Below are 22,712 nucleotides of genomic sequence, written 5' to 3'. Positions count from 1 at the left end.
GGGACATGTCAATCTTATATTTTATTCTATGATCCAGAAATCCATATCCCATTCTCAGACACTAAACCAAACTAGCTATTCACTTCCCAAATCAAGTCTTTCCCTTCAAGCAAAAACATGACTTTAGTCATGAAGGGTCCTCCGTCACTGTCTGGAAATTGCTCCAGGAAGAAAGCAGACTTTTGTTTTTAATTGTTATTATCAGGGTGACAAAGAACTTCCTTATTATGCCTTCTGCAGAGCCAGATACAAGTCCCATGCCTGACCTCCTCTTCCTCTTACCCTTCCTGGATTCCCTCTCACCTGTGAATCTACATCAACATTCCTGGAAGGAAGAGGAAGTAACTACTTTCAGAATCCAGCTCCTTGCCCATGAGAACTAGCCTCATTCTATCTGTCACAGAGCTCCAAAAGTACAGTGATTTTTCTTTTATTTCTCCTTCCTCTTTGAGAGCTCTCAAAACAGGTGAGGATTCCCAGCTGCTTCTTCGGATCTCTTCTTTTGTTACCTCCCTCTGATGCCTCCATTCTACTTTTTAAAGGCCCACAATTCTCTCTGGTAACCTGGAGAGCAGGGAGGCACTCGCTTGTCTTGAGGAGAGTACCTTGTCTTCCAGGAGGGAGGCCAGCCTGTTTTTGAACTCAGCTAACATGTGGTCATGGCAGATACAGGAACACCATTTCTCATTCCCTGCAGGTCACTGCTGATTTCTCCCTGCTTTTTGCACTTTGCTAGAAGTGAGATCCTCAGCATCTTTTTTCCTTCTTGATAGAAGCTTTCCTGGAGAACCTCTGTGGCAAACTACAAATGAGGATCTTCAAACGTGGGGCGGTCACTTCTCTTCCTGTTAGCATACTGAGATCCACACCCCCTTACCTTCTCTTACTTTCCTCTCCCCCTGGTGATCCTCCTCCTTGGGTCCTCCTTGAGCTTAAATCTTTCTCCTTCAACATCTCAACTCCTTCCAGATTCACTCTTTGACTTTCTTGGCAATTCAACATCCCTCCAAATCTCCTTCACAGTTTCTTCTCCTTCCTCAGCAGAAGCCTCTAGTTTGTTCCTTCTCCCACCAAAGGCCGAACTAGAGGGGTCAAGACCCCATTCCCCTCAAGGTCATCAAATAACAGGACTATGGATTTCAGCCTAGAATAAACTTAATTGGTCATCTAAGCCTCTCCAATAAGAAAGATAAAGCTCAAAGCAGTTGTTATTTGCCTAAAATCATGAATAATCCTCATTGCCTCTCCCTCACTTCCTCCAGGAACTGAGGTTCCCCTCCCCAATCCCCACACAACTCTTGGCGCATAAAAAGGAGGCAGAGGCTACTCTGATGGGGCAAATCCCAAAGGCCTTTTAAAAACTACAAACTGCAGAGAATTGGTTGGAGAGAAGGCTTCAGTCCATTCATTGTCCTTTGGGGAGAGGCAGTGCTAGCAGTCTTTAGAGACATAGTCAAAATCCCTGAATGCTTCTTGCTCAGCAGCTGAGAGGGGGCGAGCCTCTCGGGGTGGTGTCAGAGCTGGGGCCTCTCCGGTGAACTCTTCATCGAAGTTACTGATGTCTGTTCGGCCCTTGATCACAGGAATGAAAGGGGGCGGCAGCTGGCGAGCAAGTAATGCCTCCCAGCCCAGAGTCTAGAGAGGAATGCAGGGAATAAACATTTATATAGCACCTCCTGTGTACCAGACGCTGCGCTAAGTGCTTTATAAATATCATTTTGTTTGATCCTCATCCTATTATTACTCCTCATTTCACAGTTGCGGATACTAAGATAAACAGAGGTTAAATGTATTGCCCAAGGTCATACAACTAGTGAGTGTCTGGGACCTGAGGATTGAAGTCAGACCCAGTGTTCCTTCCACTGGGAAATCTAAGTCAATATTCTCCGCACTGAGCATATTTCTTCTCTAATGTTTTCCCAAAAATCATCCCTAGTTCTCAATAATATTCTAGCAGTGTTCCCTAAAATTATCCTTTCTCTACCCAACTCTAATCAATGTCTAAATGGATACCCAGGGTTTCCAGCATGAACCCAAATATTTCCCCTGACATGACATTGAGTCTTCCACCCCAATTCCTGTATCCTCAGCATTATCTTCCATTTGACTCCAGTGTCCCAACCAAAACAACCTTGATAGCCTTCAGCAACCATTATCATCATAGATCCCTTAAACTAAACCTCACACTGTCCCTCCATTGTAATCAAGTATCTGGAGGGAAACTGGGGAAAGGGTATCCCAAAGATGTGAGTGGGTACAGAAAACAAGGATTAGGAGAATAGAAAAAGCAGACTGTATGAGGAGGGAAAACATAAGGAAGTAGAGAAGTTAAAAGTGTCAGGAAAGAAACTGAGGCACAGGGGTCTTACCCGGAAGAATGGCTGCTTCTTAACATCCTCAGCATCCCGCTCACCAGAACCCAGGCGTCTCTCTGGGTTCCGTCGAAGTAACTGAGAGGAAAGGAGAGTTAGAACCACAATCCCACTCCCTACCCATTAACACCCTTGTCACCCTTGTAGCTGGGATCCCAAGTCCTTCTCTGTGGAGCTCAAAGAGCTCTCCAAGAACCAGCCCCAGCCATGCCCTGACCAGGAGAGATAAAGAGACTCAAACATCCAATGGTGTGCCATAGGCAAGGGGTGGTCTATAGGGTCAAGAACTGGGTGAGATTGTGCCAAGGGCTTGTGGGAATTTGAGTTCAATTGCCCTCACCCTTCGCATGATGCCGATGGCTTCTGTGGAAAGGAACCGGGGGTAGCGGACCTCATCATTAACAATGCTGTCAAACACCTCCTCTTCATCATCTCCAGGGAATGGGGACTAAAAGGGAAGGAAAGAGCATGGGAAGAAAGCGGATTCCCCTGGTTCTCTGGCCACCTGCACATTAAAAATGACTCATGCCCCTTATGGTCAAGCTTGAAATGCCCTCCCTGCCTCCTGTCCCCTTCTCTAAATGCCAGCCATCTTTTAGATTTCAGGCCAAGTCAGGAAGCCTAGAGTAACGATGGGGTGTCTCCCAAACCAGACACAGGGAGAGAGAAGCCTCTTTTGGCTGAGGAGCCTCAGCATGAGACTTGAAGACAAGATCTGAGTTCAAAACCTGACTCAGAGACTTACTAGCTGGGCCCCAAACCCAACTTCCCCAAGCCTTAGTTTTCTTATCTGTAAAACAAAAGAGGTAGACTATTTGACCTCTAAGCTATCTTTCAGGTCTAAATCTACCATCCTATGATTCCCTTGCCATCCTAATAACTAGCTAGTGTCAAGGATACCAGGAAATGGTGCCTCAAACTGGGGTCACAGAGCTTACCTCCCCCACCAGCATCTCATAGAGGAGGACACCGAGTCCCCACCAATCCACTGCCCTGGTATAGGATGTATCAGTCAACACTTCAGGAGCCAGGAACTCTGGGGTCCCACAGAAGGTGCTGGTGCGGTCACCAAAACCCATCCCTACATAAAGGCAGAAGCCGAAGAGGCAGAAAGACAGAGAGAAAAGAGAGAAAGAAGAAAGAGAGAGAGAGGAGGGGGGGAGAGAGACAGAAAGAGAGGGAGGGAGACCGGAGACACACACAAACACACAGAAACAGAGAGTCACTATTTCGGCACATTGACACCAGCACCACCACCAGTTCCCTCCCCTCCCAAGACAGGCCTTGACCCTCACCCTCCTTGCAGAGCCCAAAGTCCGCAATTTTCACGTAGCCTTTGGTGTCCAACAGTAAGTTGTCCAATTTCAGGTCCCTAGAGAGTTTGGGAGCAGTAATCAGGATCTCCTCCCCAGCCCAGGTGCTCCTGCACCTTGGGTCTGAGTCCTTTTCTGACCCTCATCCCCACATAGAAATTTCAACTGGCTGTTTGCTGCCCACCTGTAGACAATCTTGTGGTCGTGCAGAAACTGCAGCCCCAGCACCACGCAAGCCGAATAAAAGCTGTGGGAAGAAAGGTAAAAGGGATGGCTGCAGTTCCATCTGGGGCAAGAAACAGGCCAGAGCGTCCCTGGGAGAAGGAAGGAGGTTCTCTAGCGAAGAGGGGTAGGGAACAAGCGGCCTGGCACATGGGAGGAGCCCAGGAGTGTGGCTATAAGGAGGGGTTGGGGAATCAGCGGGCAGCAAGGTGAAGAGAGGAGGACCCGAGTTCAACTGACGTCAAACACTTAATAGCTTTGAGACCCCGGGAAGGTCAAGCTGGGGAGGGACCCAAATGGGGTCAGGAAGTCGGACACCACCGATGGCCCGGACAACGACAGGGGATCGGTAGGCCTGGGGGAGTGGCTCTGCGGGAGTGGGATGGGGCGCACACGCCAGAGAGATGGAATGGGAGTGGGATTGGTGCGGGGCTTACACAGCTCGAGGCTCCGTAAAGACATCACTGTGAATGTGCAGCATGAGGTCCCCACCCGCCGCATATTCCATGACAAAGCATACGTGCTCAGGGGTTTGGAAGCAGCCGAACAGGTTGACCAAGAAGGGGTGGCCAGCGCCCGTCACCGCGGCCAGAATCCGCTTCTCACACATCAGGCTGTGGAAGTGCCAGAAGAGTTCGGTCAGAAGCTCCACCCCCAGCTCCCCCTCCGGCCCCAGTCCCACACGACTCACCTCTCCACTTCATCCCGGGCCACTATGTCCCCCTTCTTCAGGGCTTTGATGGCAAAGAGCTCCCCGTTGGGCAGATACTCAGACAGGAGCACCTGGAGGTGAGCACAGGCAGATAAGACTTAGGGCCCGGCTCCCCACTCCTCAGGACGCAGGGTCCTCCCGGATCAGTCCCTGCCCACCCACCTCACCTTCCCAAAGTGGCCTCGGCCCAGTACTGCCAGGAATTTGAAGTCGTTCAGGCTCAATGGGGATGTCCTCAGGGGGCTGTAACAGGGGAGAGAGGGGGTTGTGGAGACCCTGACTTTTGAATAGAAAGGGGAGGACTAGAGGGAGGGTAAGGTTACCTGGATGGGGTGGGTCCGGGGATCTCTTTGTCTTCAGGCATCAATTCCAGGGGCTGTGGGGGATCTTGGCTTCTGGGACTCTGGTCAGGGGAAAAGAAGGGAAGTTCTAACTCAACTCCAAACCCCCCTCCCACAGGTGCTTTCTCAGAAGGTCTCCATTTCAGATCAAGAAATGGAACTTAAATAATCTGGTTTCTAATTTGGGCTGTCAGTGACCCAGAATCACTTGGAGTGAGCTTCCACTCTCCCCTCTGTAAAACTCCAATCTCTAAATGCAGGGAACTAAGCTACCCAGTCAGCTAAGCCCCTCAGTAGTGTGAAAGGGTTCTCACCAGGGAAGAGGGGCTGGAAAGGCTAGAGGGGCTGGAGAGGAGGTCCAGGGGACTTTTCTGGGTGGAGCTATCAGAGTCCAGGTTCAGCTTCTCAATGGAAATGTCCCTACAGGAAGAAGACATATGGGTTATCAGTGTGTCCACAGGTCCAAGCTCTGCCAAACCTCAACCTAATTTACCTTTCTAGTCTTATTAAATGTTATTCTCTAGCACTCTCCAGGCTAGCCAAACAGAGCCTCTTGCAACTCCTCACACACAATGCTCTATGCCTTTGCACTGGCAAAACTGCAGTACAAAGGTATGGAGCACTGTGTGTATTCCCTCTTCACTGTTTCTTAGAATCGCTAATTTCTTCAAGACAATTCAACTGCTACTTTCTACAAAATCCATTCAACTATTAGCGCTTCCCCTTTGCCCCAAAATTTATCTTGTATCTATTTTGAATATCCCTACACATGCACATCCATGTTTGTCTTTCCTAGAAAGAATGTAAGCTCTTTGAAGACCGGGACTATTTTACTTTGGTCTTTCTAGTTTTGGCTCTGTCAGTGACTCAATATCCCTTTGAATCAGCCTCTACATTCTTTCTTGCTTGCTTAAGAGGTGAGGGAGAAGAGCTAACATGGGTGCCTGAATTCAATTCCCAATATTTGGAGAGAATGTCAGAGTAGAAAAGCCCATATGTAAGGGGGCAAAAAGGTACTGAAAGGAAAGGGTCTCAGATGAGAATATGAGTTAGAGTTCCTTATCCTTGGGCTTCAGTTTGGGCTCTGAGGAAGGGGGAATCCCAGACCCAAGGAGAAAAGGTATCAGAGTTTCTTATTCCATGTGCTCACATGATGAAGGTATCATAGATTCTAGACTGGGGAAAGGAGAGGAGCTGGGCAAAAAACTTAGCTACAGGTTCTTACCCTGATGTCCGACTTTCAGCTGTGGTGGCCCCAGGGCTGAAAGTGCCTGTGGAATTGGCACTGGGAAGGAGCCGCCTAAGGAGCCGTACCCATGTAGCAATGTCAATGTTCATTTGCCGGGCTCGAAGGAAGGCCTTCCCTGAGCATCAATGGAGAGAAAGGATCATGCACTGGTCTGATTCTTACTCCACTTGTTCTCCTTGCCCAACCCACCTCACTCACCCTGCTGCTTGGAGAACACCTTTTTTTGCCTTTGTAGTCGTGGGATCCGCTCAATCACTGGGTTGTGGAAAATGACCTGGGAGAGAAGAGAAATACCCCCAAACCCTGATGTCTGAGCTGAGGCCAGGACTATGGGTGTTAGACTTGGGATGACAGTGCTTTAGAAAGCAATATCCTAGCAGGAAGTTTGGAGGCTGGGAGCTGAACCTCCAGCAGCTGGCAGCCCCAGGAAAGGATAGTGGCACTAGACATATGAGAAGCCATATTTCTGAAAACAGGCATTCCTGGGAATTTTGGATCTCTGGGAAAGGATAAACATAGGAATCTGGGGCTCCTAGAAGAGACAGGGTCCAGGCCCATATCTCTGCTGGAAGACAGCCATGGGAATGTGTGAAACCTAGGGAGATTGAGGGGGACAGGAAGTACATAGGGATTTGGGAGTTCCTGGGAGATCCAGGATCATACCTCTGCCAGAAGACAGCCTTGAGGTTCCAACTCTAATTGAACCTGATGTCTCTGGTTGTCCAGAAAATCCTCAAGCTTCAGGAACTTAAGGGCACAGAGGCCACGCTGGTCCCTCCAGAACACAGATAGTTCAAGCTCTCGGGCCTGGAGGTAGAGGGGGAGTGCTGTCTGTTCTTGTGTTTCCATGGCCTTCCCTCCAGCATAAGGATAGCCCCACCCTAGAGCTGTGGCTCCCACATGCTTCCTTGTCTCTCCCAGACCCTTTTCTGCCAATACCTACCCTTTCTAGCTCCAGGGTGAAACTCTGGTCCCAAGCATTCAGGCCACACGGCTTCCATGGCGTCTGGCCTACCACTGTGTTGTCTACCTTGAGCACAGCACTGACTTCATCTGTGAAGGAACCTTGGTGTCAGTTTCTTTTCACAAATCTCCTCCCTCAACACCAACCCATGAAGATTCAGCCCTGATATTATCCTTCCCCTGATTGTATCAGAGGGATACTCAGCTGGTTGGTTCTTCAGTCTTGATGCTGCCCCTGCCACTGAGGCTGCCACTTCTGCTATAGAGGCCCCTTGCTGGGCGTCCCAGGAAGGGGGTACGGCCTTCGGGGGTGCCTGAGCTCCCTGAAGTTGGTGGAGAACTCCAAGGGACAGTCTCAGGAAGCCCACTGCAGCCCAGCACACGTACTGACAGAGTCCCTGTGGGGAGAGCGGGGATCAGTAAGGCACCAAAAAGGTTAAGGTTTATGGTCCCCAGCTACAGGTCCCTGGGTCTCAAGGAGGAGATGATGCAGCGACTGGATGTAAGAGCCCTGAAGAAAATCTAGAGCTGGGAGCCAGCACTGTATTCCTAGAGAAGCAAAGGGCAAAGAAATGGAAAGTATTGGCTTCAGAACTTAGAGAAAGGAACTCGTTAAGGTTCTTGGAGGAGCCCGGAGCTTTAAGCAAGGGCCTAGAGAATGTGAAGAGTAGAGTGTGAAAGCTAGATCTTGGAGAGTTTGAGGAGGGCTTTGTGGAGTTTATGGGGCTGAAGTAGAGTTAAAAACTGGACCGCAAAATCCTAAGAAATGAGGGAGTGAAACTTGGATAACTCAGGGAGAGATTTGGGGGGATGTACTAGGTTGAGGAAGAGGTGTTGAAGTTTAGGCTTATACGGGGGGCTGAGATGGGCACTAACATTTTCAAGGGACAGAGATTCATGAATGAGTCTTAGAGGCTAGGAGCCAGTCCCTTGCATTGGGCCCATAGAATAAGGGGTGGGAATTCTGATGTCAGCATTTGAGATGCTAGGAACCAAATGTTAAGATCCAGAAGAGCAGAGAGTTTGGATAAGACTAATCCAGGCTGCACAAGAATCCAGCCCTCCAACTGGTGCTGTCAGGAAAATGTGACAGAAGCACATTGGACTATCTGGGGAAAGGGAAACTATCCAAGGTTTGGACATTGTAGCTGGAAGTTTGGGCTTCTGGGCTTGAGGGCAGGGATTATAGAGGCCTGTGCCTAGGCCCCAGTGGATAGAGAGGCAAGCTTTGGGAGGGCCCAGACGTCTGGTTTTGGCCAGACGGTACAGGTGAGGCAGGACACACCTGTGAGGGGCGAGGGCTTGCAGAGCGTGCTGTACTGAGTGGCAGGGAAGGGGCCAAGGCGGGCACTGAAGGCAGAGGACGAAGCCATGGCCAGTTCTTCCAGCAGCAGCCGCCCCTTGGGGTGCTCTGCAGGCAGCTCCCCAAGGCGGAGTTCCAAGGCTGCCCGAAGCAATGCCAGCTTCTGGGTGGACTCTGTCAGCTTGGCCTGGGCCTGAAGTAGGAAGGGGTAGAGCATCAGAAGGGGCTCCCTCAGACCGGGACCCTCGGCCTCCACAGCCCTCCAGGGACCCTTCTGCTACTACTCCAGCTAACCCCCTGTCCTTTCAAGGTTTCCACACTCCTTTATGCCCGCTGACCACGCTCCGCCCACCAGTGCCACACCCCAGGGCCCGCCCTTTGGGCACGAGCCCTCCAATTGCGTCTCCTTGCCGCTCTCCTTCCCCAGGCACCTCGGAGACTGCCTTGCGGTCCGGGGCCTTGGCAGCACTGAGCAGGCGCAGCACGTTCTTTGCCCCCTCGGCCACAGCGTGCTCCACTCGGAAATGGTGCCTTAGCTCCTCGATGCGCAGCTCCACGGCCCCCAGGTCCGGGCCCCCTGTGGCCAGGGAGGAATTAACGTGCGGGCGGAAGGTGGCGAGGATACCCTAGGACACACACCTCGCACGCCACGGGGGCTCCCACGACATTGCACACCCCGGACAGCTGCGGCCCTCCTTCACCCCCCTGCTTCCTCCCCCCCGGCTTTGGGTACGTCCTTCTCTGCCCCCCCTCCCCCTCTCTCTCGTCTCCCCCCAGCGCGGGGACTCACCGTGTGACTCCTCCGAGCCCTGGCTCTCCAGCTGCCCAGCCTGTAAGGCTCTTCGAATCTGCATGCGGATGATGTCGATCTTGGTCTTGCTGTCCTGCAGCATCTGCTGGGCCGTGAGCAGCAGCTTCCGGTCCTGGAAGAGAGAGATGGGAGGGGCAGAGGAAAGGGAAGACCACCAACCCCCCCCAATAATAAAGGGGAGATGGGGGCGTGTTCCTGCAGGATCGTGGGATACTATGTTCTTGCATTGTCACACGAAGGACGTGTGTCTGCCCGGGGGACGATGTGCCTGCACGGCCACTGAAGTGTACGGGTCTGTTACCTCTCTGCGACTTATATCCCCACAGAATCACAGAAAGTCAGAAGAGGGGCTGTCTAATCTAACCTTATTTACAGTGGATGAGGGGGAGGTCACATTACGGCTAAGAGGCAGAGAAGGCACTTACAGAGAAGTACCCGCTCTCTGCTCTACCAGGGCTTCCTAGGACAACTCAGTTGGAGGGGACGTAAGTCATTTTGCCAATGCATTAAAAGGGGGGGGGCTCAGAGAAGAAATGGGACTCAGCAGCTCCTCCCTCTCCCTTCAGTACTGCTGTTGTCAGGGGGCCCCCCAGACCCAACCTCAAAGAGCAGTCTAGCCGCGTGGAAAGAGTCCAGGATTAGAATCCCAGCTCTGTCACGATCTCTTGTTATTTCTTCTTTTGTTTAGGTTTTACTAAATTGAACATATCAGTTCCAACAAGGCCCTGCTTGTCCCTGTCTCCTGAGCTTCCTTCTACTCTTTTCTGTATGTTGTAAAAATATGTTTAATTAAATCTCCTGTTTTTAAAGTCACTAACTACCCATGTTTCCTTTCCTTTCCCCTCATAAAAGTCTTCTCTTATATCTGTTATTTCCTCATGCAAAATATTTCCCTACTTTGGGCCTTAGTTTTCATTTTTAAAAAACAGAGTTGAACTAGATGTTCTGTAAAGTCCTACCCAACTCTCCCTGCTCCCCTTCCCCCACTCCCTAAGCCCAGAAAGATTGAGCTGAAAAGCATGAGACCATAATCTCAAAAACAGAAAACTGAGGCTCAGAAAAGAAAGAGGACTTATCTGCCCTGGGGTACAATTCTAGGGAAGTGGAGAGGCAAGTTTCCACCTCAGATCCTCTGATTGTGTCTGGGTGACTCTCCACTCTAGCACAGATGCATTAGCCAAATTTTGGTCAAAATAAAACTCCCCTAGATACGTATACAAGAATTGCACATGTTTAATATATATTGGATTGCTTGCTGTCTGAGGGAAAGGGTGGGGGAAAGGGAAGGAGAAGAAAATTTGGAACACAGGTTTTGCAAGGGTAAATGTTGAAAATTATCTGTGCATGTGTTTTGCAAACAAAAGATATATAAAATTCTATTTAAAAAAAAAAAAAAAAAAAAAAAAGCTCCAGTAGCCCTTCCTTCTCTGAGAAGCCCAGAGAAGAGGAGCTTACGGGAGTGTCTTCCCTCCCAAGCCCAGACCTTAGTTCTGAGCTCACCTTGGTGCTGCCATTGCTGTAGGTGTGGATCATGTTTTCTGCCCCTTGCTTGACCTTGAGCTCGATGGTCAGCTGCTTCTCCAAGCCGGCCACCAGACTCAGACTGGTGGCCGAGCAGTTAGGGGACTGGGGGCCATCTGGGAAGCAGAGACAGGGGAGGTCAGAGTTACTTCTACACAAGACCCAGCCAAGACTTCCCTGAGAGGGACTGATTGGTCTTAGGACACAGTAGTCCAAGTTTCCTCCTTTCTTCCTTGTTAGAGAACTCTCCCCCTGAAAAATAGAAGCTAAACTGGGAACCCCACTGTCCCACTCCCAGTTCAGAGCAGCTGGCTGCTTTGCTTCTGTCCTGCCTGCCTGGAATCTGAATATTTCATGGGGAGCTGAGGTAAGGGGAGCTGTTGGTGTGGTTTCCACCCTAAGCCAGAAAGACAAGCTGGGGGTTGGGAGGTTGGAGGCCTGAAATTCCGACCCTTTTGTGTCTATCCCCCTTTCTTTAATCCCCCTTCCACAATATTTCCTAGAAGAGACCAGTTTAGAGATTAAGACCCAGGCTTCTTGCATAAAGCTCCAAGGATAGCCTCAAGAGATGAGGAGTGGTCCAGGTCTCCCATCCCCCCCAGATATTATGTAAATATCCCTACTGTTGTTCTAAAAGACCAGGAATATAGTCCTTTTTTCCTTGGAGCCCTGGCATTGGCCCTCATTCTGGCCTTTCTCCCCAGAGCCCCCCTCCCCCCAGGGACCCCAGCACCTTGCTCACCTTGGGCTTGGCCCAGCTGAGGCTGGGCCTGGCTGGGCTCATGTAGCACCACAAGGCCATGGAGCTCTTGCAGCTGGCTGTGCAGCAGGTCCAGGCGTCGTGTGGAGCCCCTGAGTAGCAGCTCCACTGGCCCCAAGCTTCGGCCGAGGTCAGTGGTGGCTCGCCGAAGATTTTCTGCCCCCTCTTTCAGCTTCAGTTCCTTTCGGATCTCCCGCCGCAGCCGTTCCACCTCCAGCTCCAGGCGCTGCTGTACCCCTGGGGCTGCCAGGTCTGCTCCTGACAGGCCCAGCTGCTCCAGCACTGACCAGCTCCCGGGCTCGCTCTGTGAAGGAAACAGGGAAAGGCTGTAGCTCAAAGCTCTGGGAACCCAGAATTAAGAGAACCAGAGGGAAGAGGAGGAAAGACTTCATTTGGGGGACCATGTTCCACCTCCTCAAACTGACATGAAAGGTAAGCCCAACCTCATGAGATCAGGAGATTTAGGGCTGGAAGAAGCAGCTTAGGAAACACCCTGTCAAATCACTCCATTTGAAGAAGCAGAGGCAGGGGAAAGGGATTTGAGTCAGACACCATAATCCTGAATCCCATTTCTGCTGCTACGTGACCTCCAGCCTTTTCTTCCTTCCACCTTTTCTTGCCTGTTTCCATCCACCCCCACCCCCATCTCCATAAAATGAGGGGGTTGGACCAGATGACATTTTAGGTCCCTTCCACACCTAAATGCTATGCTTCCTCAGTATTTTAAAGCCCCTGAAAACATATTCCTCCCTTCACAAATCTAAAGATTATGAATTAGGAGGAACCACAGAAATCATCTTGCCCAACCTTCTTTCAATCTACACAGGGGGAAACTGAGGCCCATATTAAATGATTTCTCTACAGTCCTCATACTCCCTACCTTTCTCTGTGCTCCCCCAAATTGCCCTTCTATGTCTCAGAAAAGGCCAGACTTTCCTACCTTGGTGGATGCAATTCCCTCCCTTTCTGTCTGTTTTTTTAAGTGAAATCCCATGACTCCAGAAAATGATCATTGACTACCCTGCCTATAGAGATGTCCTTGCTCCGCCCCTATATTCACAACTCTCAAGAAGGAGAAACAGGGACTGAGTTTCCCACCACACAGTGGGTAGGACCTAGTCTCTGTCTCTCAGACAACACAGCCCTAACAAAGTGCTAGTCATACACACAGTAGGTTCGAAGTACAGACTTTTTGGATGGAGTACTACAGAGGGAGGGGCCCAAGGATCCACCCCTGATGTGATAAATCCTTGGGGATTCAGAGGTCTCATTTATCTTTGACTTCTAATATTTCTTTTTCAACTTAAGGGCAAAGGACTGCTTTCCTCCCCTCGCTCCTCCCCAGAGGAGCCTAGAACATTCTTCTCCCTAAGCTCAGAGAAGCCTTAATTCAGAATCAGACCTGGGGTGAAAGTTATGGTAACAAGGGTTCAAACAGAAAAGAGGTGCGAGGGTCCTCAGTAATCTTGGCCCAGCTGACAGTGCCATCCAGCATCCTGGAGGGAATGACCCTAAATGACCCAGAATTCTGATTGGGAAGTGATTCCAATAAATGCAAATTCCTGGCCAAGAATGTTTCAGGCTCACCCACGACCCTTAAGTCTGACCCCAGCCAAGGAAACTCCTTAATTGTCTCCTGGAGGACCCCCGGTAGCATCCCACTCCCCTCCTGCCAGCCATCAGCTACTCCTGGGCTGCCCAGGCAGACCCCTCATTCTAGTGGCCCCAGAAGAAATGTCACTGTGCCTGGCCTTCCTGCTCTGACAGTAGCTGGGGAGTGAAGAGGCTGGGGAAGGAGACAGACAGCCGAAGAGGCAGGCAGACAGTCCCTGTCCCAGTGCATAGTAGCCCAAGCCACAAAGCCCCCCAACCTTGGCCCAGCCCCCACCTCTAGCTCCGGGTCCGTGGGGGGCTCAGCTTCCGCCATCCTGGGTCCTTGGGCGGCTCCGCCCTCTCTTCCTGGCTGGGCCCAGAGCTCTGTGTCTACCACTTCCTCTTTCCTGCCTGTCCCAGGGCTTTCTATGTGGGCCCCCCTGGGGGAGGGGGACAAAGGGGGCCAGAGACTCAGGGGTCACAGGCTGGGAAGAAGCACCCCCATTCCTAGACACGGAAGGAACCAGACTGCTAAATTCCAGCTGAAGAGCCTCCCAAAAGGAGGATAAATAAAAGGGTGAGGGTCACTCCCCCCTCCTGCTCTAGGTCAGGCCTGGGTCATCAGGGAGGACCGGGGTGATGTGTGTGAGGGTGCCTCCTGGTGGGCCTTTTCCCCTACTACATTTAGCCATATGTCTCAGTGTCCCTATAAAAGCACAGAGACCTGCCTTGGCCCATGGGATTTAAGGATCATATGAATTAGATGAAATGAACTAGTAATCCTCTAGTCCAATCCCTTTATTTGTCAGAAGAGTAAACCGAGGTATAGATTAGTTTTGTGATACCCAAATATAGCCAGTAAGAGGAGGAGGCAATTCAAATCATCTTTTTGATTCTAAAACCAGTGTTCTTTTTGTTACCACACAATTTTTTAACGGACCTTGCTCCCCTTTTCTTTGCATCCTGACTCCTCTCTTCCCATCCCCCTATCCCCCCGGACCGAAGGTCTGTCCTTCCCTGAATCTCAAACCAGACTTCCTGTTTCCTCCCAGGCTCGAGCCCACTTCCCACCAGCCTTGTGATGAGCTGGGTCTGGGAGTGGAGAGAACATGGGATCTAGAGCTAGAAATCACCTTACAGATAATCAAAACCCAATCTCCTTTATTCTGTCACTGAGAAGTGGTGACTTTTCCAAACACAGCTAATAAGTGACCTAAATAGGATTCAAATCAGCCCTTTCTGAATAGAAAATTAATATATATATATATATATATTTTTACAAGACACTCCATAATTGGTCTTCCTCTGTGAGTCCTATGGCTGGAGATTGGGCTCCTGTGAGTTCCACATATGCTGGGGTGACTCCATGTTCAGATTGTTTTCCAAAGGAGGGCAGAATTGGGAGGGAGGAAAGAGGAGAAAGTGGTCCTCTGGAACTCAGGAGCCACATCTACTAGTCTGTGACCTCCTTTCTCTCACCCAATGCCCCCAGGCCAGGCTCCACAAAAGGCCTATTCAGGCCACTCCCCTAGCCTGAGCAAGAGGTTCCCTCTCCTTCCCAACACCCCCTATTCTACCCCTCAATCCCCCCTCCATTGTTCTAAGTCTGCTCCTTGATACCCCAAGCACTGAGGCTCATGCTATTCCCCAATTCAAGAGTCAGACCTGGATTACAGATTTACAGAGGGAAGGGACCTCAAAGGCCATTACTTTCTCATTTTACAGATGAGGAAACTGAGGGCCAGAGAGGTTATGACTTGGCCAAGATCACATAGGTGCTAAATCTCAGAGACAGGATTCAAATCTCCAACTGTGTAAAGCCACAACATCGAGATTGCTCTTCTGGTCTCCTAAATACCAGCCTATCTCTCTGAATTGTGATGGAGAAAAAGGACAAATGCTGATCCTGGAGGCTTCTTGAAGCCCAGGCATTCTAAATCCTGCTAATATTGGGACTCAAGAGTCCAGGCTTCCAGCCCAACAGCTTCATTAGGAAAGAATGAGGGGAGAGAAAACTATCTTTGCTCCTCTCTCACTAAGGATCACAAGGAGGAAGGAGAAGGCCTTAAAGATTATCTAGTTTACACCTTGATTTTATAGATAGGGAAACTGAGACCTGGGGGAAGAAAGTCATAATGAGTGATAGCCAAGATCTCCTTCCGTCTAATTTTAGTATTTTTTTTTTCCATTTCCCTGTCACTTCATGGGGAGGCAGAGAGGCCTTCAGAGAGAACAGGGATGGGAAGGGGGCATTGAGTTCTCTCAGCCTCCTCCTCTTCCCACGGTGCTGGCCTCCTGTCATTGATTAGACTCCCCCGGTCTTGCTTTCTAGGGCCAGCTGAACTCAGCTGTATAAGCAGCAGGACTGGAACCTGGTGACCTCAGTCACCCAGGAATGTGGGGCGGGGAGAGGCCACAGGGCCTGCCCCAATCCCTACTCACTCCCTGGCTGGGATGCTCAGCCTTTGGGGCTTTGGGGCCTAGCTCTGCAGCTGCCCCTGGGTCACCTAGGGTCAGGAGGAAACTTTCCCCTTCCTCCAGGTTGAAAATTGTAGTTAGATTCTGGAGTTATAGGAATTATACAAATGAGAGCTAGAAACGCCCTTAGAGACCATCTAATCCAACCTCCTCTTCATTTGACAGTGGAGGAAACTGAGGCTAACAGGGAAGAACTGACTAATTAAACCAGGGGTTCTTAACCCATGAACTAATGTACTTTTTAAAAATATTTTTTATTACTGCATCTCAACATAATTAGGTTTCTTTGTAATTGTATGCATTTTATTTCATGCAATTAAAAGCATTCTAAAAACCTCACTAAACTGCCAAGACAGATAGAAAACTAGTTAAGAACTACTAGAGTAGCCCAGCTAACAAGGAGTCAAGCTGGGCAGGGCATTTCTATCTCTAGGAATCATCACTTCCTGTGACAGGGTCCCCGAGACCTAGGCATCCCCTGCTCCTGAATCCAAGCAATACTTTCCTCTTCCTACCAGCCTATACACCAGTCCTGGACTCAGGCATCCCCACCCCCAGTGATATCTAGCATTCTGAATACTTTTGAGGCTTCCTGAGCAGAAACCGGACATCCTATCCAGACACAGTACAGACAAACAGACAGACGTGTTAGCATGGAAATATAGAGACAGACAGAAGGACAAGACAGGCAAAATGGGGAATGAGGAGGCCAGTGAGAGCCAGTAGATAGGGAGGGAAGGAAGGAAAATTATTGAGCTGGAGGAGGATAGGGCAACAGGCCACACAAATATGCCTGTAATTGTCCTACCCTCAAGGGCCTTGACAGCTAATTAACCCTTTGGCCCCTGGGAGGAGGGGGGAGCGGTGAGTCATGGAGGGGCTCCTTCCTCCCCCAAGGTCCTAAGCATCCTGAATACACAGCTCCAGGCCCTCCCCTAGCCCCATTGTGGACCCAGGCATCCAGACTCCAGGGTCCTTTCTCCAACCCACACACTTCCCGGAGTCTGACATGGGCTGAAACTCCTGGCATCCTTTGTTCTTATCCTAGAATGGGGACTAAGAGAAAAGAAAACAGGGGAACCTGCAGCTTTCCCTAGTTGCCCTGATCCCATAATAAGTGGGGGTGGGGGGGGCAGAATAAAAACAGTTGATGGAAGGATAGAGGGAGTTGAGAAGCAGCCCTCTACCATCTGTTCTGGGACAGATGGGCTGAGTGTAGATTCTCTCTTTCCTTACCCCAGCCCCCCTTCAGCACCACCTAAGAACAGACTCATAGTCCATGGGAGCAGCTATGGCATAATGGGAATGGAGGATTTACAGTCTGAAAACTGGGGTTCCTGACCTACTTTGACCTCTCCCTACTACTTGGCAAACTTAGCTTTCATTTATGGATAAATCATTTAGTTAGTTCTCCCAGCCTTAAGTTTCCTTTTTTGTAAAATGAGGCTATGAATACCAATACCACGGATGTCTCAGGGGTAACAGGATTTAAGGTTACGAGAGTTCTTAGAGAGCATCTAATTCAGTCCTGTCATTCTCTGAGACCCAGAGAGAGAAGTAGCACATAGAATGGGAGAGCTGGGTGCTCTGATTCCATAACCCAGGGCTCTTTCCATTACTGGTTTCCTGTCTGTCAGGAGGAGTAAGCCAGAAAGTGCCATCAAAATAACTCAGGCTCGGTCTCCTCCTCTGTAAAATGGAGATAATATGTGAGGATTATATGAGATAATGTATGGTGAGCACTTTGTAACAACACATTTATATAAATTTTATTGTTGAGAAAGCGCTTTGCAATTCATGAATGTTACATAAGTCTAAGCTGATATTATTATTATCCCCTTCATGAAGGAGAACTTAGAAATTATTTAATTCAATTTCCTTGTTTTATTGTTAGGCAAATAGGTCAGTGGAGGTTAGGTGATTTAGATGAGGTCACACAGAAAGTTAGGGACAAAAGTGGGACTAGAACTGTGCTTTCCTAAATACTTTCCCCATGTATTTTACAGTCTCTGTTAGGGATCATTATCTAAAATCTTCTAGCTAATGTCCTTGAGGGGTCAGGACTTTGCCCCAGGGTAAGGATCTAGATCCAGGCAACCCGGCATGCTTAGGAGACTCGGGCTGTCCCAGGGTCTCCTCCCAGAGGAAAGAAAAGGATTTAACAATAGCTCCAAATCTAATCTGCAATCTCGGCTTTGGAGCTGGAAGGAAGAGGAATCTTTGAAACCAAACTTGTAAAATGAGACTACTTACTGTATTTTAGGACTCTAGGACAGGGAAACTGAGGTAGAATACAGATATTTCACCCTTGTTTACAGATGAGAAACTATGATCCCTTTAACTCAGGAGTGACAAGGCCCAAAATCACACAGCATTGAACTTTTGCTAAATTTGCCAGGGAACTAACAAGACTACTGACAATTATGACTGGGAGGCGGAGAGGGTCTAGGGTTTGGCAATGAGAGGGGTTTGTTTCTGTGTAAGACAGGCCCAGCTCTTTTCTTTTCAGGCCCTTTTCAGGATCCAGGAAGAGTGAGGTTCAGTGATCATAAACAGGACCCCTGGATTCCTGGGGAAAAGTGTTCCAAGGTGGGAGAAACTGAGGCACAGGGAAAATCAGTCATCTCCTTTCCTCTCATGATGCTGAGGATCCAGATGTCTAGCGATCCTCCCCCAGTGATCTGCTCCTTCTTCAAGCTTAACTCTCCCTGCTCCTTTGGAAAGAGGAGAGGAGGAGCGCTAGGTAGTTGTGCCCCCCCACCTCAGCATGTTCTTTCTCCCAGACCTCTACGTCCCCCCCACCCCCAGTCCCTTGCCCACCTCATCAACAGTGGGTTGGTGTCTAACCTTGTGCGATCGGCAGCACCAGACGCGGCTGGCTCCTCCACACGGGGGCCCTGCCATCAGCTTGGCCGAGGGGTGCTCCCTCCAGACTTGGTAGTGGGGAAGGACAGAGATGGGAGGGCGGGAGAATGCCACCAGGAAAGGGGAGACACAGAAGGGAAAGAGGGTGGAGGAACAGGAAGGTTGCAGAAGGAGATGAAAACCCAGTTATAAAGCAACAGCTGGACAGCCAGGGGAGTTAGTTGGGGTGGGGGTGGAGGTGGGGCAAGTAGTGACTGACAATTTTACACCTATTTCCACCTTTGACTCTAGGACAGTGAAATTCAATTGTTCTGGGACAGGAGACCAACAACCTAAACAATCATTCTCAGACATGGCTGGGCCCTCAGTAATGATGTTAGAAAGGAAGCTTACCTGATTAGTTGTAAACTCATACAATGTCAGAGCTGAAGGATGCTATCTCCCTTGCTTTATACATGGGGAAACAGGCCCAGAGAGGAGGGATTTGTCTAACGTTACTCAGAGAATCCCTGGCAGAATCTGGCAACTCAATTTCTGATGATGTGAATTGGGAATTTGTTAAGAGTTGATTATGTTCAGAAAAACCTTTTGACATCTAAGGTAGAGTCTTCTACAATGCAATTTCATTAAAGCTTCCTTAAAATACAATTATGCTCCATGAAGTGTTACATTTCTTTCTAAATTGGATATAAATTGATTCTTTTTTTAAATGATATAATATCTTTATTGGAGAATATGACCAAATCTAGAAAACAAACATGTAGTCAGCATGTGGTCACAGAGGAAGGCACAGGAGGTAGGTAGCCTGAGTGACTCTGGGTTCCAGATTCTAGATTCTAGGTGGGGTGCAGTGTGGATGGTGAAGAGACTACTGGACTCAGAGAGATGTTGGTTTGAGGGCTAACTGAGTGACAATAGGGAAAATCACCTCAGTTCTCTGAGTTTCTCTCACAGGGTTATTGTGAAGAAAGCATTTTGTTAATCAGACTCCTATAGAATTTTGTAGTAGTTTGTAGTAGTAGTAATCCATTGAACAACTGTATCTTGGATAAGATAGAAGTCTGGATTCCTGGATTTTTTTTTTTTTTTTTTGAGGCCTAATTAGAACTGCAAAAGCATCTATCAACAGGTGCCAATCAGAAGAACATTAAATTTCATCCTCAAGGTTTGAGACTCTATTGGAGGCTCTGTGGCACTGCTCAAAGTCTTGGCTAACAGCTACTGGGGAAGATACCTATGGGACTTTTCTGTGCCTTCCCTTTTCTCTCTCTTTGAACTCTAGGATGGAGGCCAACAGTCACCCACTGAGCCTCAACTTAGTAAGCCATTATCTGCTACACTCCAGTTCAAAAATGAAAAATTGTTACAGGCTAGAGAAGTCTGGGAGGGATTTTTGGAGGAAGGGCTTGAATCAGGCATTGTGGGAAAATGGAATGAGCACTATATTTGGATCTGAAGAATCTGGATTTGACTCTTTGCTCTTCTCCTTGCTACCTGTTAAAATTTAAGGCAAATTTCTTCTCCTTGGGCCTCAGTTTCCTCATTTGTAAAAGGATGCTGGACAAGATTATCTCTAAGCTGCCTGCCAGCTCCAAATCCTATGATCCTATGATCATTAGGTCTGGCACTGATGGCAGATGGAGACAGGTGGAGCTGCACCTGCTGGGGAGGCGGGGCCATGGGGAAGGCAGTCTCAGATCCTAGACTAGGTGGTGGAGGCAGGGACAGGGACATACAAACAAATAGTGGAGGAGGTGCAGACAGGCCTTAGGGCTAAGAAATAGTCCCCCAGAATCAGATTAATATAGCTTTCCTTTCGATGCCCACCCAAGAAAATAAAGCTACAATGGAGCTCAGGAGGACTTAGGTCTAGAGAACCTCCCAGCAAGTTTAACTAGAGATCTGAACTAGGGGCTGCTCTCCAAGGTCCCCAGTCTGAGGGCAAATAGTGAAGTAGACAGGGATTGATTTCTTGGCAGGAAGGCGAGGGTCGGCCCTCTGAACCAGGGCAGGGATGGGCAATCACCTCCCCACTCTAGTCCCACTCATGGAGCCAGAAAGAAGGCTCCAGGCCCCAAGAATCAGTCATAATATCTCAGAGCCGGAAGGACTCTCAGGACTGACTTAGGAGACCCGATAAGGGGGAGGAGGGACAAACCATATACAGGAAACTTCACTGTAGCTGAGGAGGGGGATGGTTTGCATGGGAAGGATTTTAGGTGTTCAAAGCGAACCAGGTGTGGTTTCTATTTTTGAGGGGGAAAGTGGAGGTTGGAAAGATAAACAGAGGTGGCACAAATACACAGAGGCCCCTTCCCCCGTGAAAGGATAGAGGATCACGGTAAGAAGGGTGTCTCCCTACCCAGGCTGCGGGGTCGAGGTGCGGGGGGCTGGCTGGAAGTAGAGGCCTGGGGCAGGTGCCTCCTTGCCACCCACAGACCTGTACCTGAAGCGTGTCGCTGGCCATGTCTCGGCTCCTTCCGCGCCCGGCTCCGCGTTCTGCTGCTGCCGCTTCCTTCTCTTCCTCCTCCTCCCTCCCGCACGCGCGCGGCAGGGTCACTCACGGCGCGAGGGCCGGACACCAAGGCTTCTCCAGGATGCCCCAGCCGGTCGCATGCACTAGGCTCGGGGCACTGCCCCGCCCCTGTTTCTAGGGTGGAGGGGGTGGTCCGGGTCTCGCGCACTTTCTCCTCCCTCCCTCCTCCCCTGTGGGGAGCTTCCCCAACTCCTAGATTCTAGGCGCGGGGAGGAGGAGGAGAAGGGGGGTAGGAGCAAAGAGAGCCCTCCCGGGCGCGTTCCATCCTGTTAGTTCGGGCCGCGCGCGCGCGCGCGCCACGCTCGCTACAGTCACCGCCCCCCAACACCAGACGGCCCCTAGTCCGGCTCTTTCGCCAGTCCGAGATGTAGCCGGGATGGTCACGTGACTGGGGGAAAGGGAGGAGGGGAGCACAGGCCGAGTCGGGAGAGGGGTGGAGCGCCTGGGGCCTGGGGTTGCTCTCTAGCCTTGCTGGGCTGCTGGGGTGGGAGCAGAAGGGACAGAGCGAGTCTGCGCCGGGTGGGGGAGGGCGAGGAGGGGAGAGGGCGTAGCTGGCCCCCAGCACCTCCTGGCTATCTGAGGATGGACGAAGCAGACGGTCTGGGGCTTTGTAATTTGTAATTTGAGCTACATACATACCTTCCCACCCCAGCTCCACCTTGCATGTTTTTAGTCCCTAGGTCAAACACCGCCGCGGTGGACCAGCTTTGCAAACCCGGCCTCCCGAGCGTGCAAACCAGTCTGCCTCGCTTGGAGACAAGTCTCCCGAGGTGCCCGAGGTCCCGGAGTTGCACTTTCTTTCTCTGGGTTGGGTGTAATGGGATGAGCACTAGACTTGGAGTCTTGGACTGGCATGAGCATTGGGCTTTAGTTGGGTAACTACAACCGCCGCTTATACCTAGAACCTTTCTCTGCCTTAGTTTCCTTACCATGGGGGGATTGTACAAAATAATCTTGACTATCCCTCTCGGCTCTAACATCCCAGCCTTGCCCGGACGCTCATGAAATCGAAGGCGGTCACAGTCCGGGAGACCAATCAGAGACCTGTCCTTGACCTTGCCACAGTTACTCCATGCCCCTGGGATATCACTGAGGACACCCTGGGGCTAGCTGGGAACAGCCCCTAAGGATGTGCCAGCTCCAGGCCTAGGCTGGGCATGGCGCCCGGAACTGCAAAGGCCCCCGGGACGCAGGAGGGGAGGTTGGAGCCCAGAGCCGCCCTCTCCCCGCGCGCCCAGAGGGAGCAAACAAAGAGCCGAGCGGGGGTGAGGGGAGCGGGTGCCACGGAGAGGGCGGAGAGAGCGGAGAGAATAACTAACTAGTTCTGGCCAATTGGTTTCAGTTTATAATTTTCTCTAGGGCTGGAATCCTTGGGAACTGGGGTTAGGATTAGGGTTTGGGAGATATCTTTTTGTTTGGTCTTGTTTTGCTACGTTGTTTGTGTGTGTGTGTGTGTGTGTGTGTGTGTGTGTGTGTGTGTGTGTGTGTGTAAGAAACTCAGCCACGAAGGAGAAAGAAGCAAAGCTCAGAATGTAGGAACTGAAAGGATCAAAACAGAGAACACAGATGGCCATAGATCAAAGGCGATGGGGGGTATACAGCACTTTGTAAAACTTAATGCATACACAAATGTGAAATTATTATATTATACATATGTAATTATTATTTTATTA

At 50.1% G+C, this 22,712-nt stretch overlaps 1 protein-coding gene across 4 annotated transcripts; it reads right to left on the bottom strand.

Annotated features, from left to right (window-relative positions):
- Positions 1-1,329: 1,329 nt before the first annotated feature.
- PKN1 (protein kinase N1) lies at positions 1,330-21,402 on the bottom strand. 4 transcript variants are annotated; one of them, XM_031947703.1, is made up of 23 exons: positions 20,950-21,402; positions 18,486-18,571; positions 11,550-11,871; positions 10,787-10,923; positions 9,266-9,398; positions 8,907-9,052; positions 8,458-8,668; positions 7,379-7,570; positions 7,153-7,262; positions 6,873-7,016; positions 6,408-6,483; positions 6,186-6,324; positions 5,275-5,380; positions 4,943-5,022; positions 4,787-4,862; positions 4,599-4,690; positions 4,345-4,521; positions 3,870-3,932; positions 3,668-3,744; positions 3,311-3,453; positions 2,713-2,820; positions 2,370-2,450; positions 1,330-1,635 (listed from the first exon to the last, which is right to left on the bottom strand). In XM_031947703.1, the coding sequence occupies exons 2-23, from the start codon at positions 18,540-18,542 to the stop codon at positions 1,432-1,434; spliced, it is 2,874 nt and encodes a 957-aa protein (XP_031803563.1). In that variant the 5' UTR covers positions 18,543-18,571; positions 20,950-21,402; the 3' UTR covers positions 1,330-1,431. The 4 variants fall into 4 exon arrangements, with proteins under 4 accessions (XP_031803563.1, XP_031803564.1, XP_023352529.1 ...); XM_031947704.1 differs by lacking the exon at positions 18,486-18,571 and having other exon boundaries at positions 20,950-21,401; XM_023496761.2 differs by lacking the exons at positions 18,486-18,571; positions 20,950-21,402 and adding an exon at positions 20,866-20,889.
- Positions 21,403-22,712: the final 1,310 nt, after the last annotated feature.

The sequence above is a fragment of the Sarcophilus harrisii genome, chromosome 1 (genome assembly GCF_902635505.1).
Source record: "Sarcophilus harrisii chromosome 1, mSarHar1.11, whole genome shotgun sequence".
NCBI lineage: Eukaryota > Metazoa > Chordata > Mammalia > Dasyuromorphia > Dasyuridae > Sarcophilus > Sarcophilus harrisii.
This window is presented reverse-complemented; position numbering and strand designations above follow the sequence as displayed.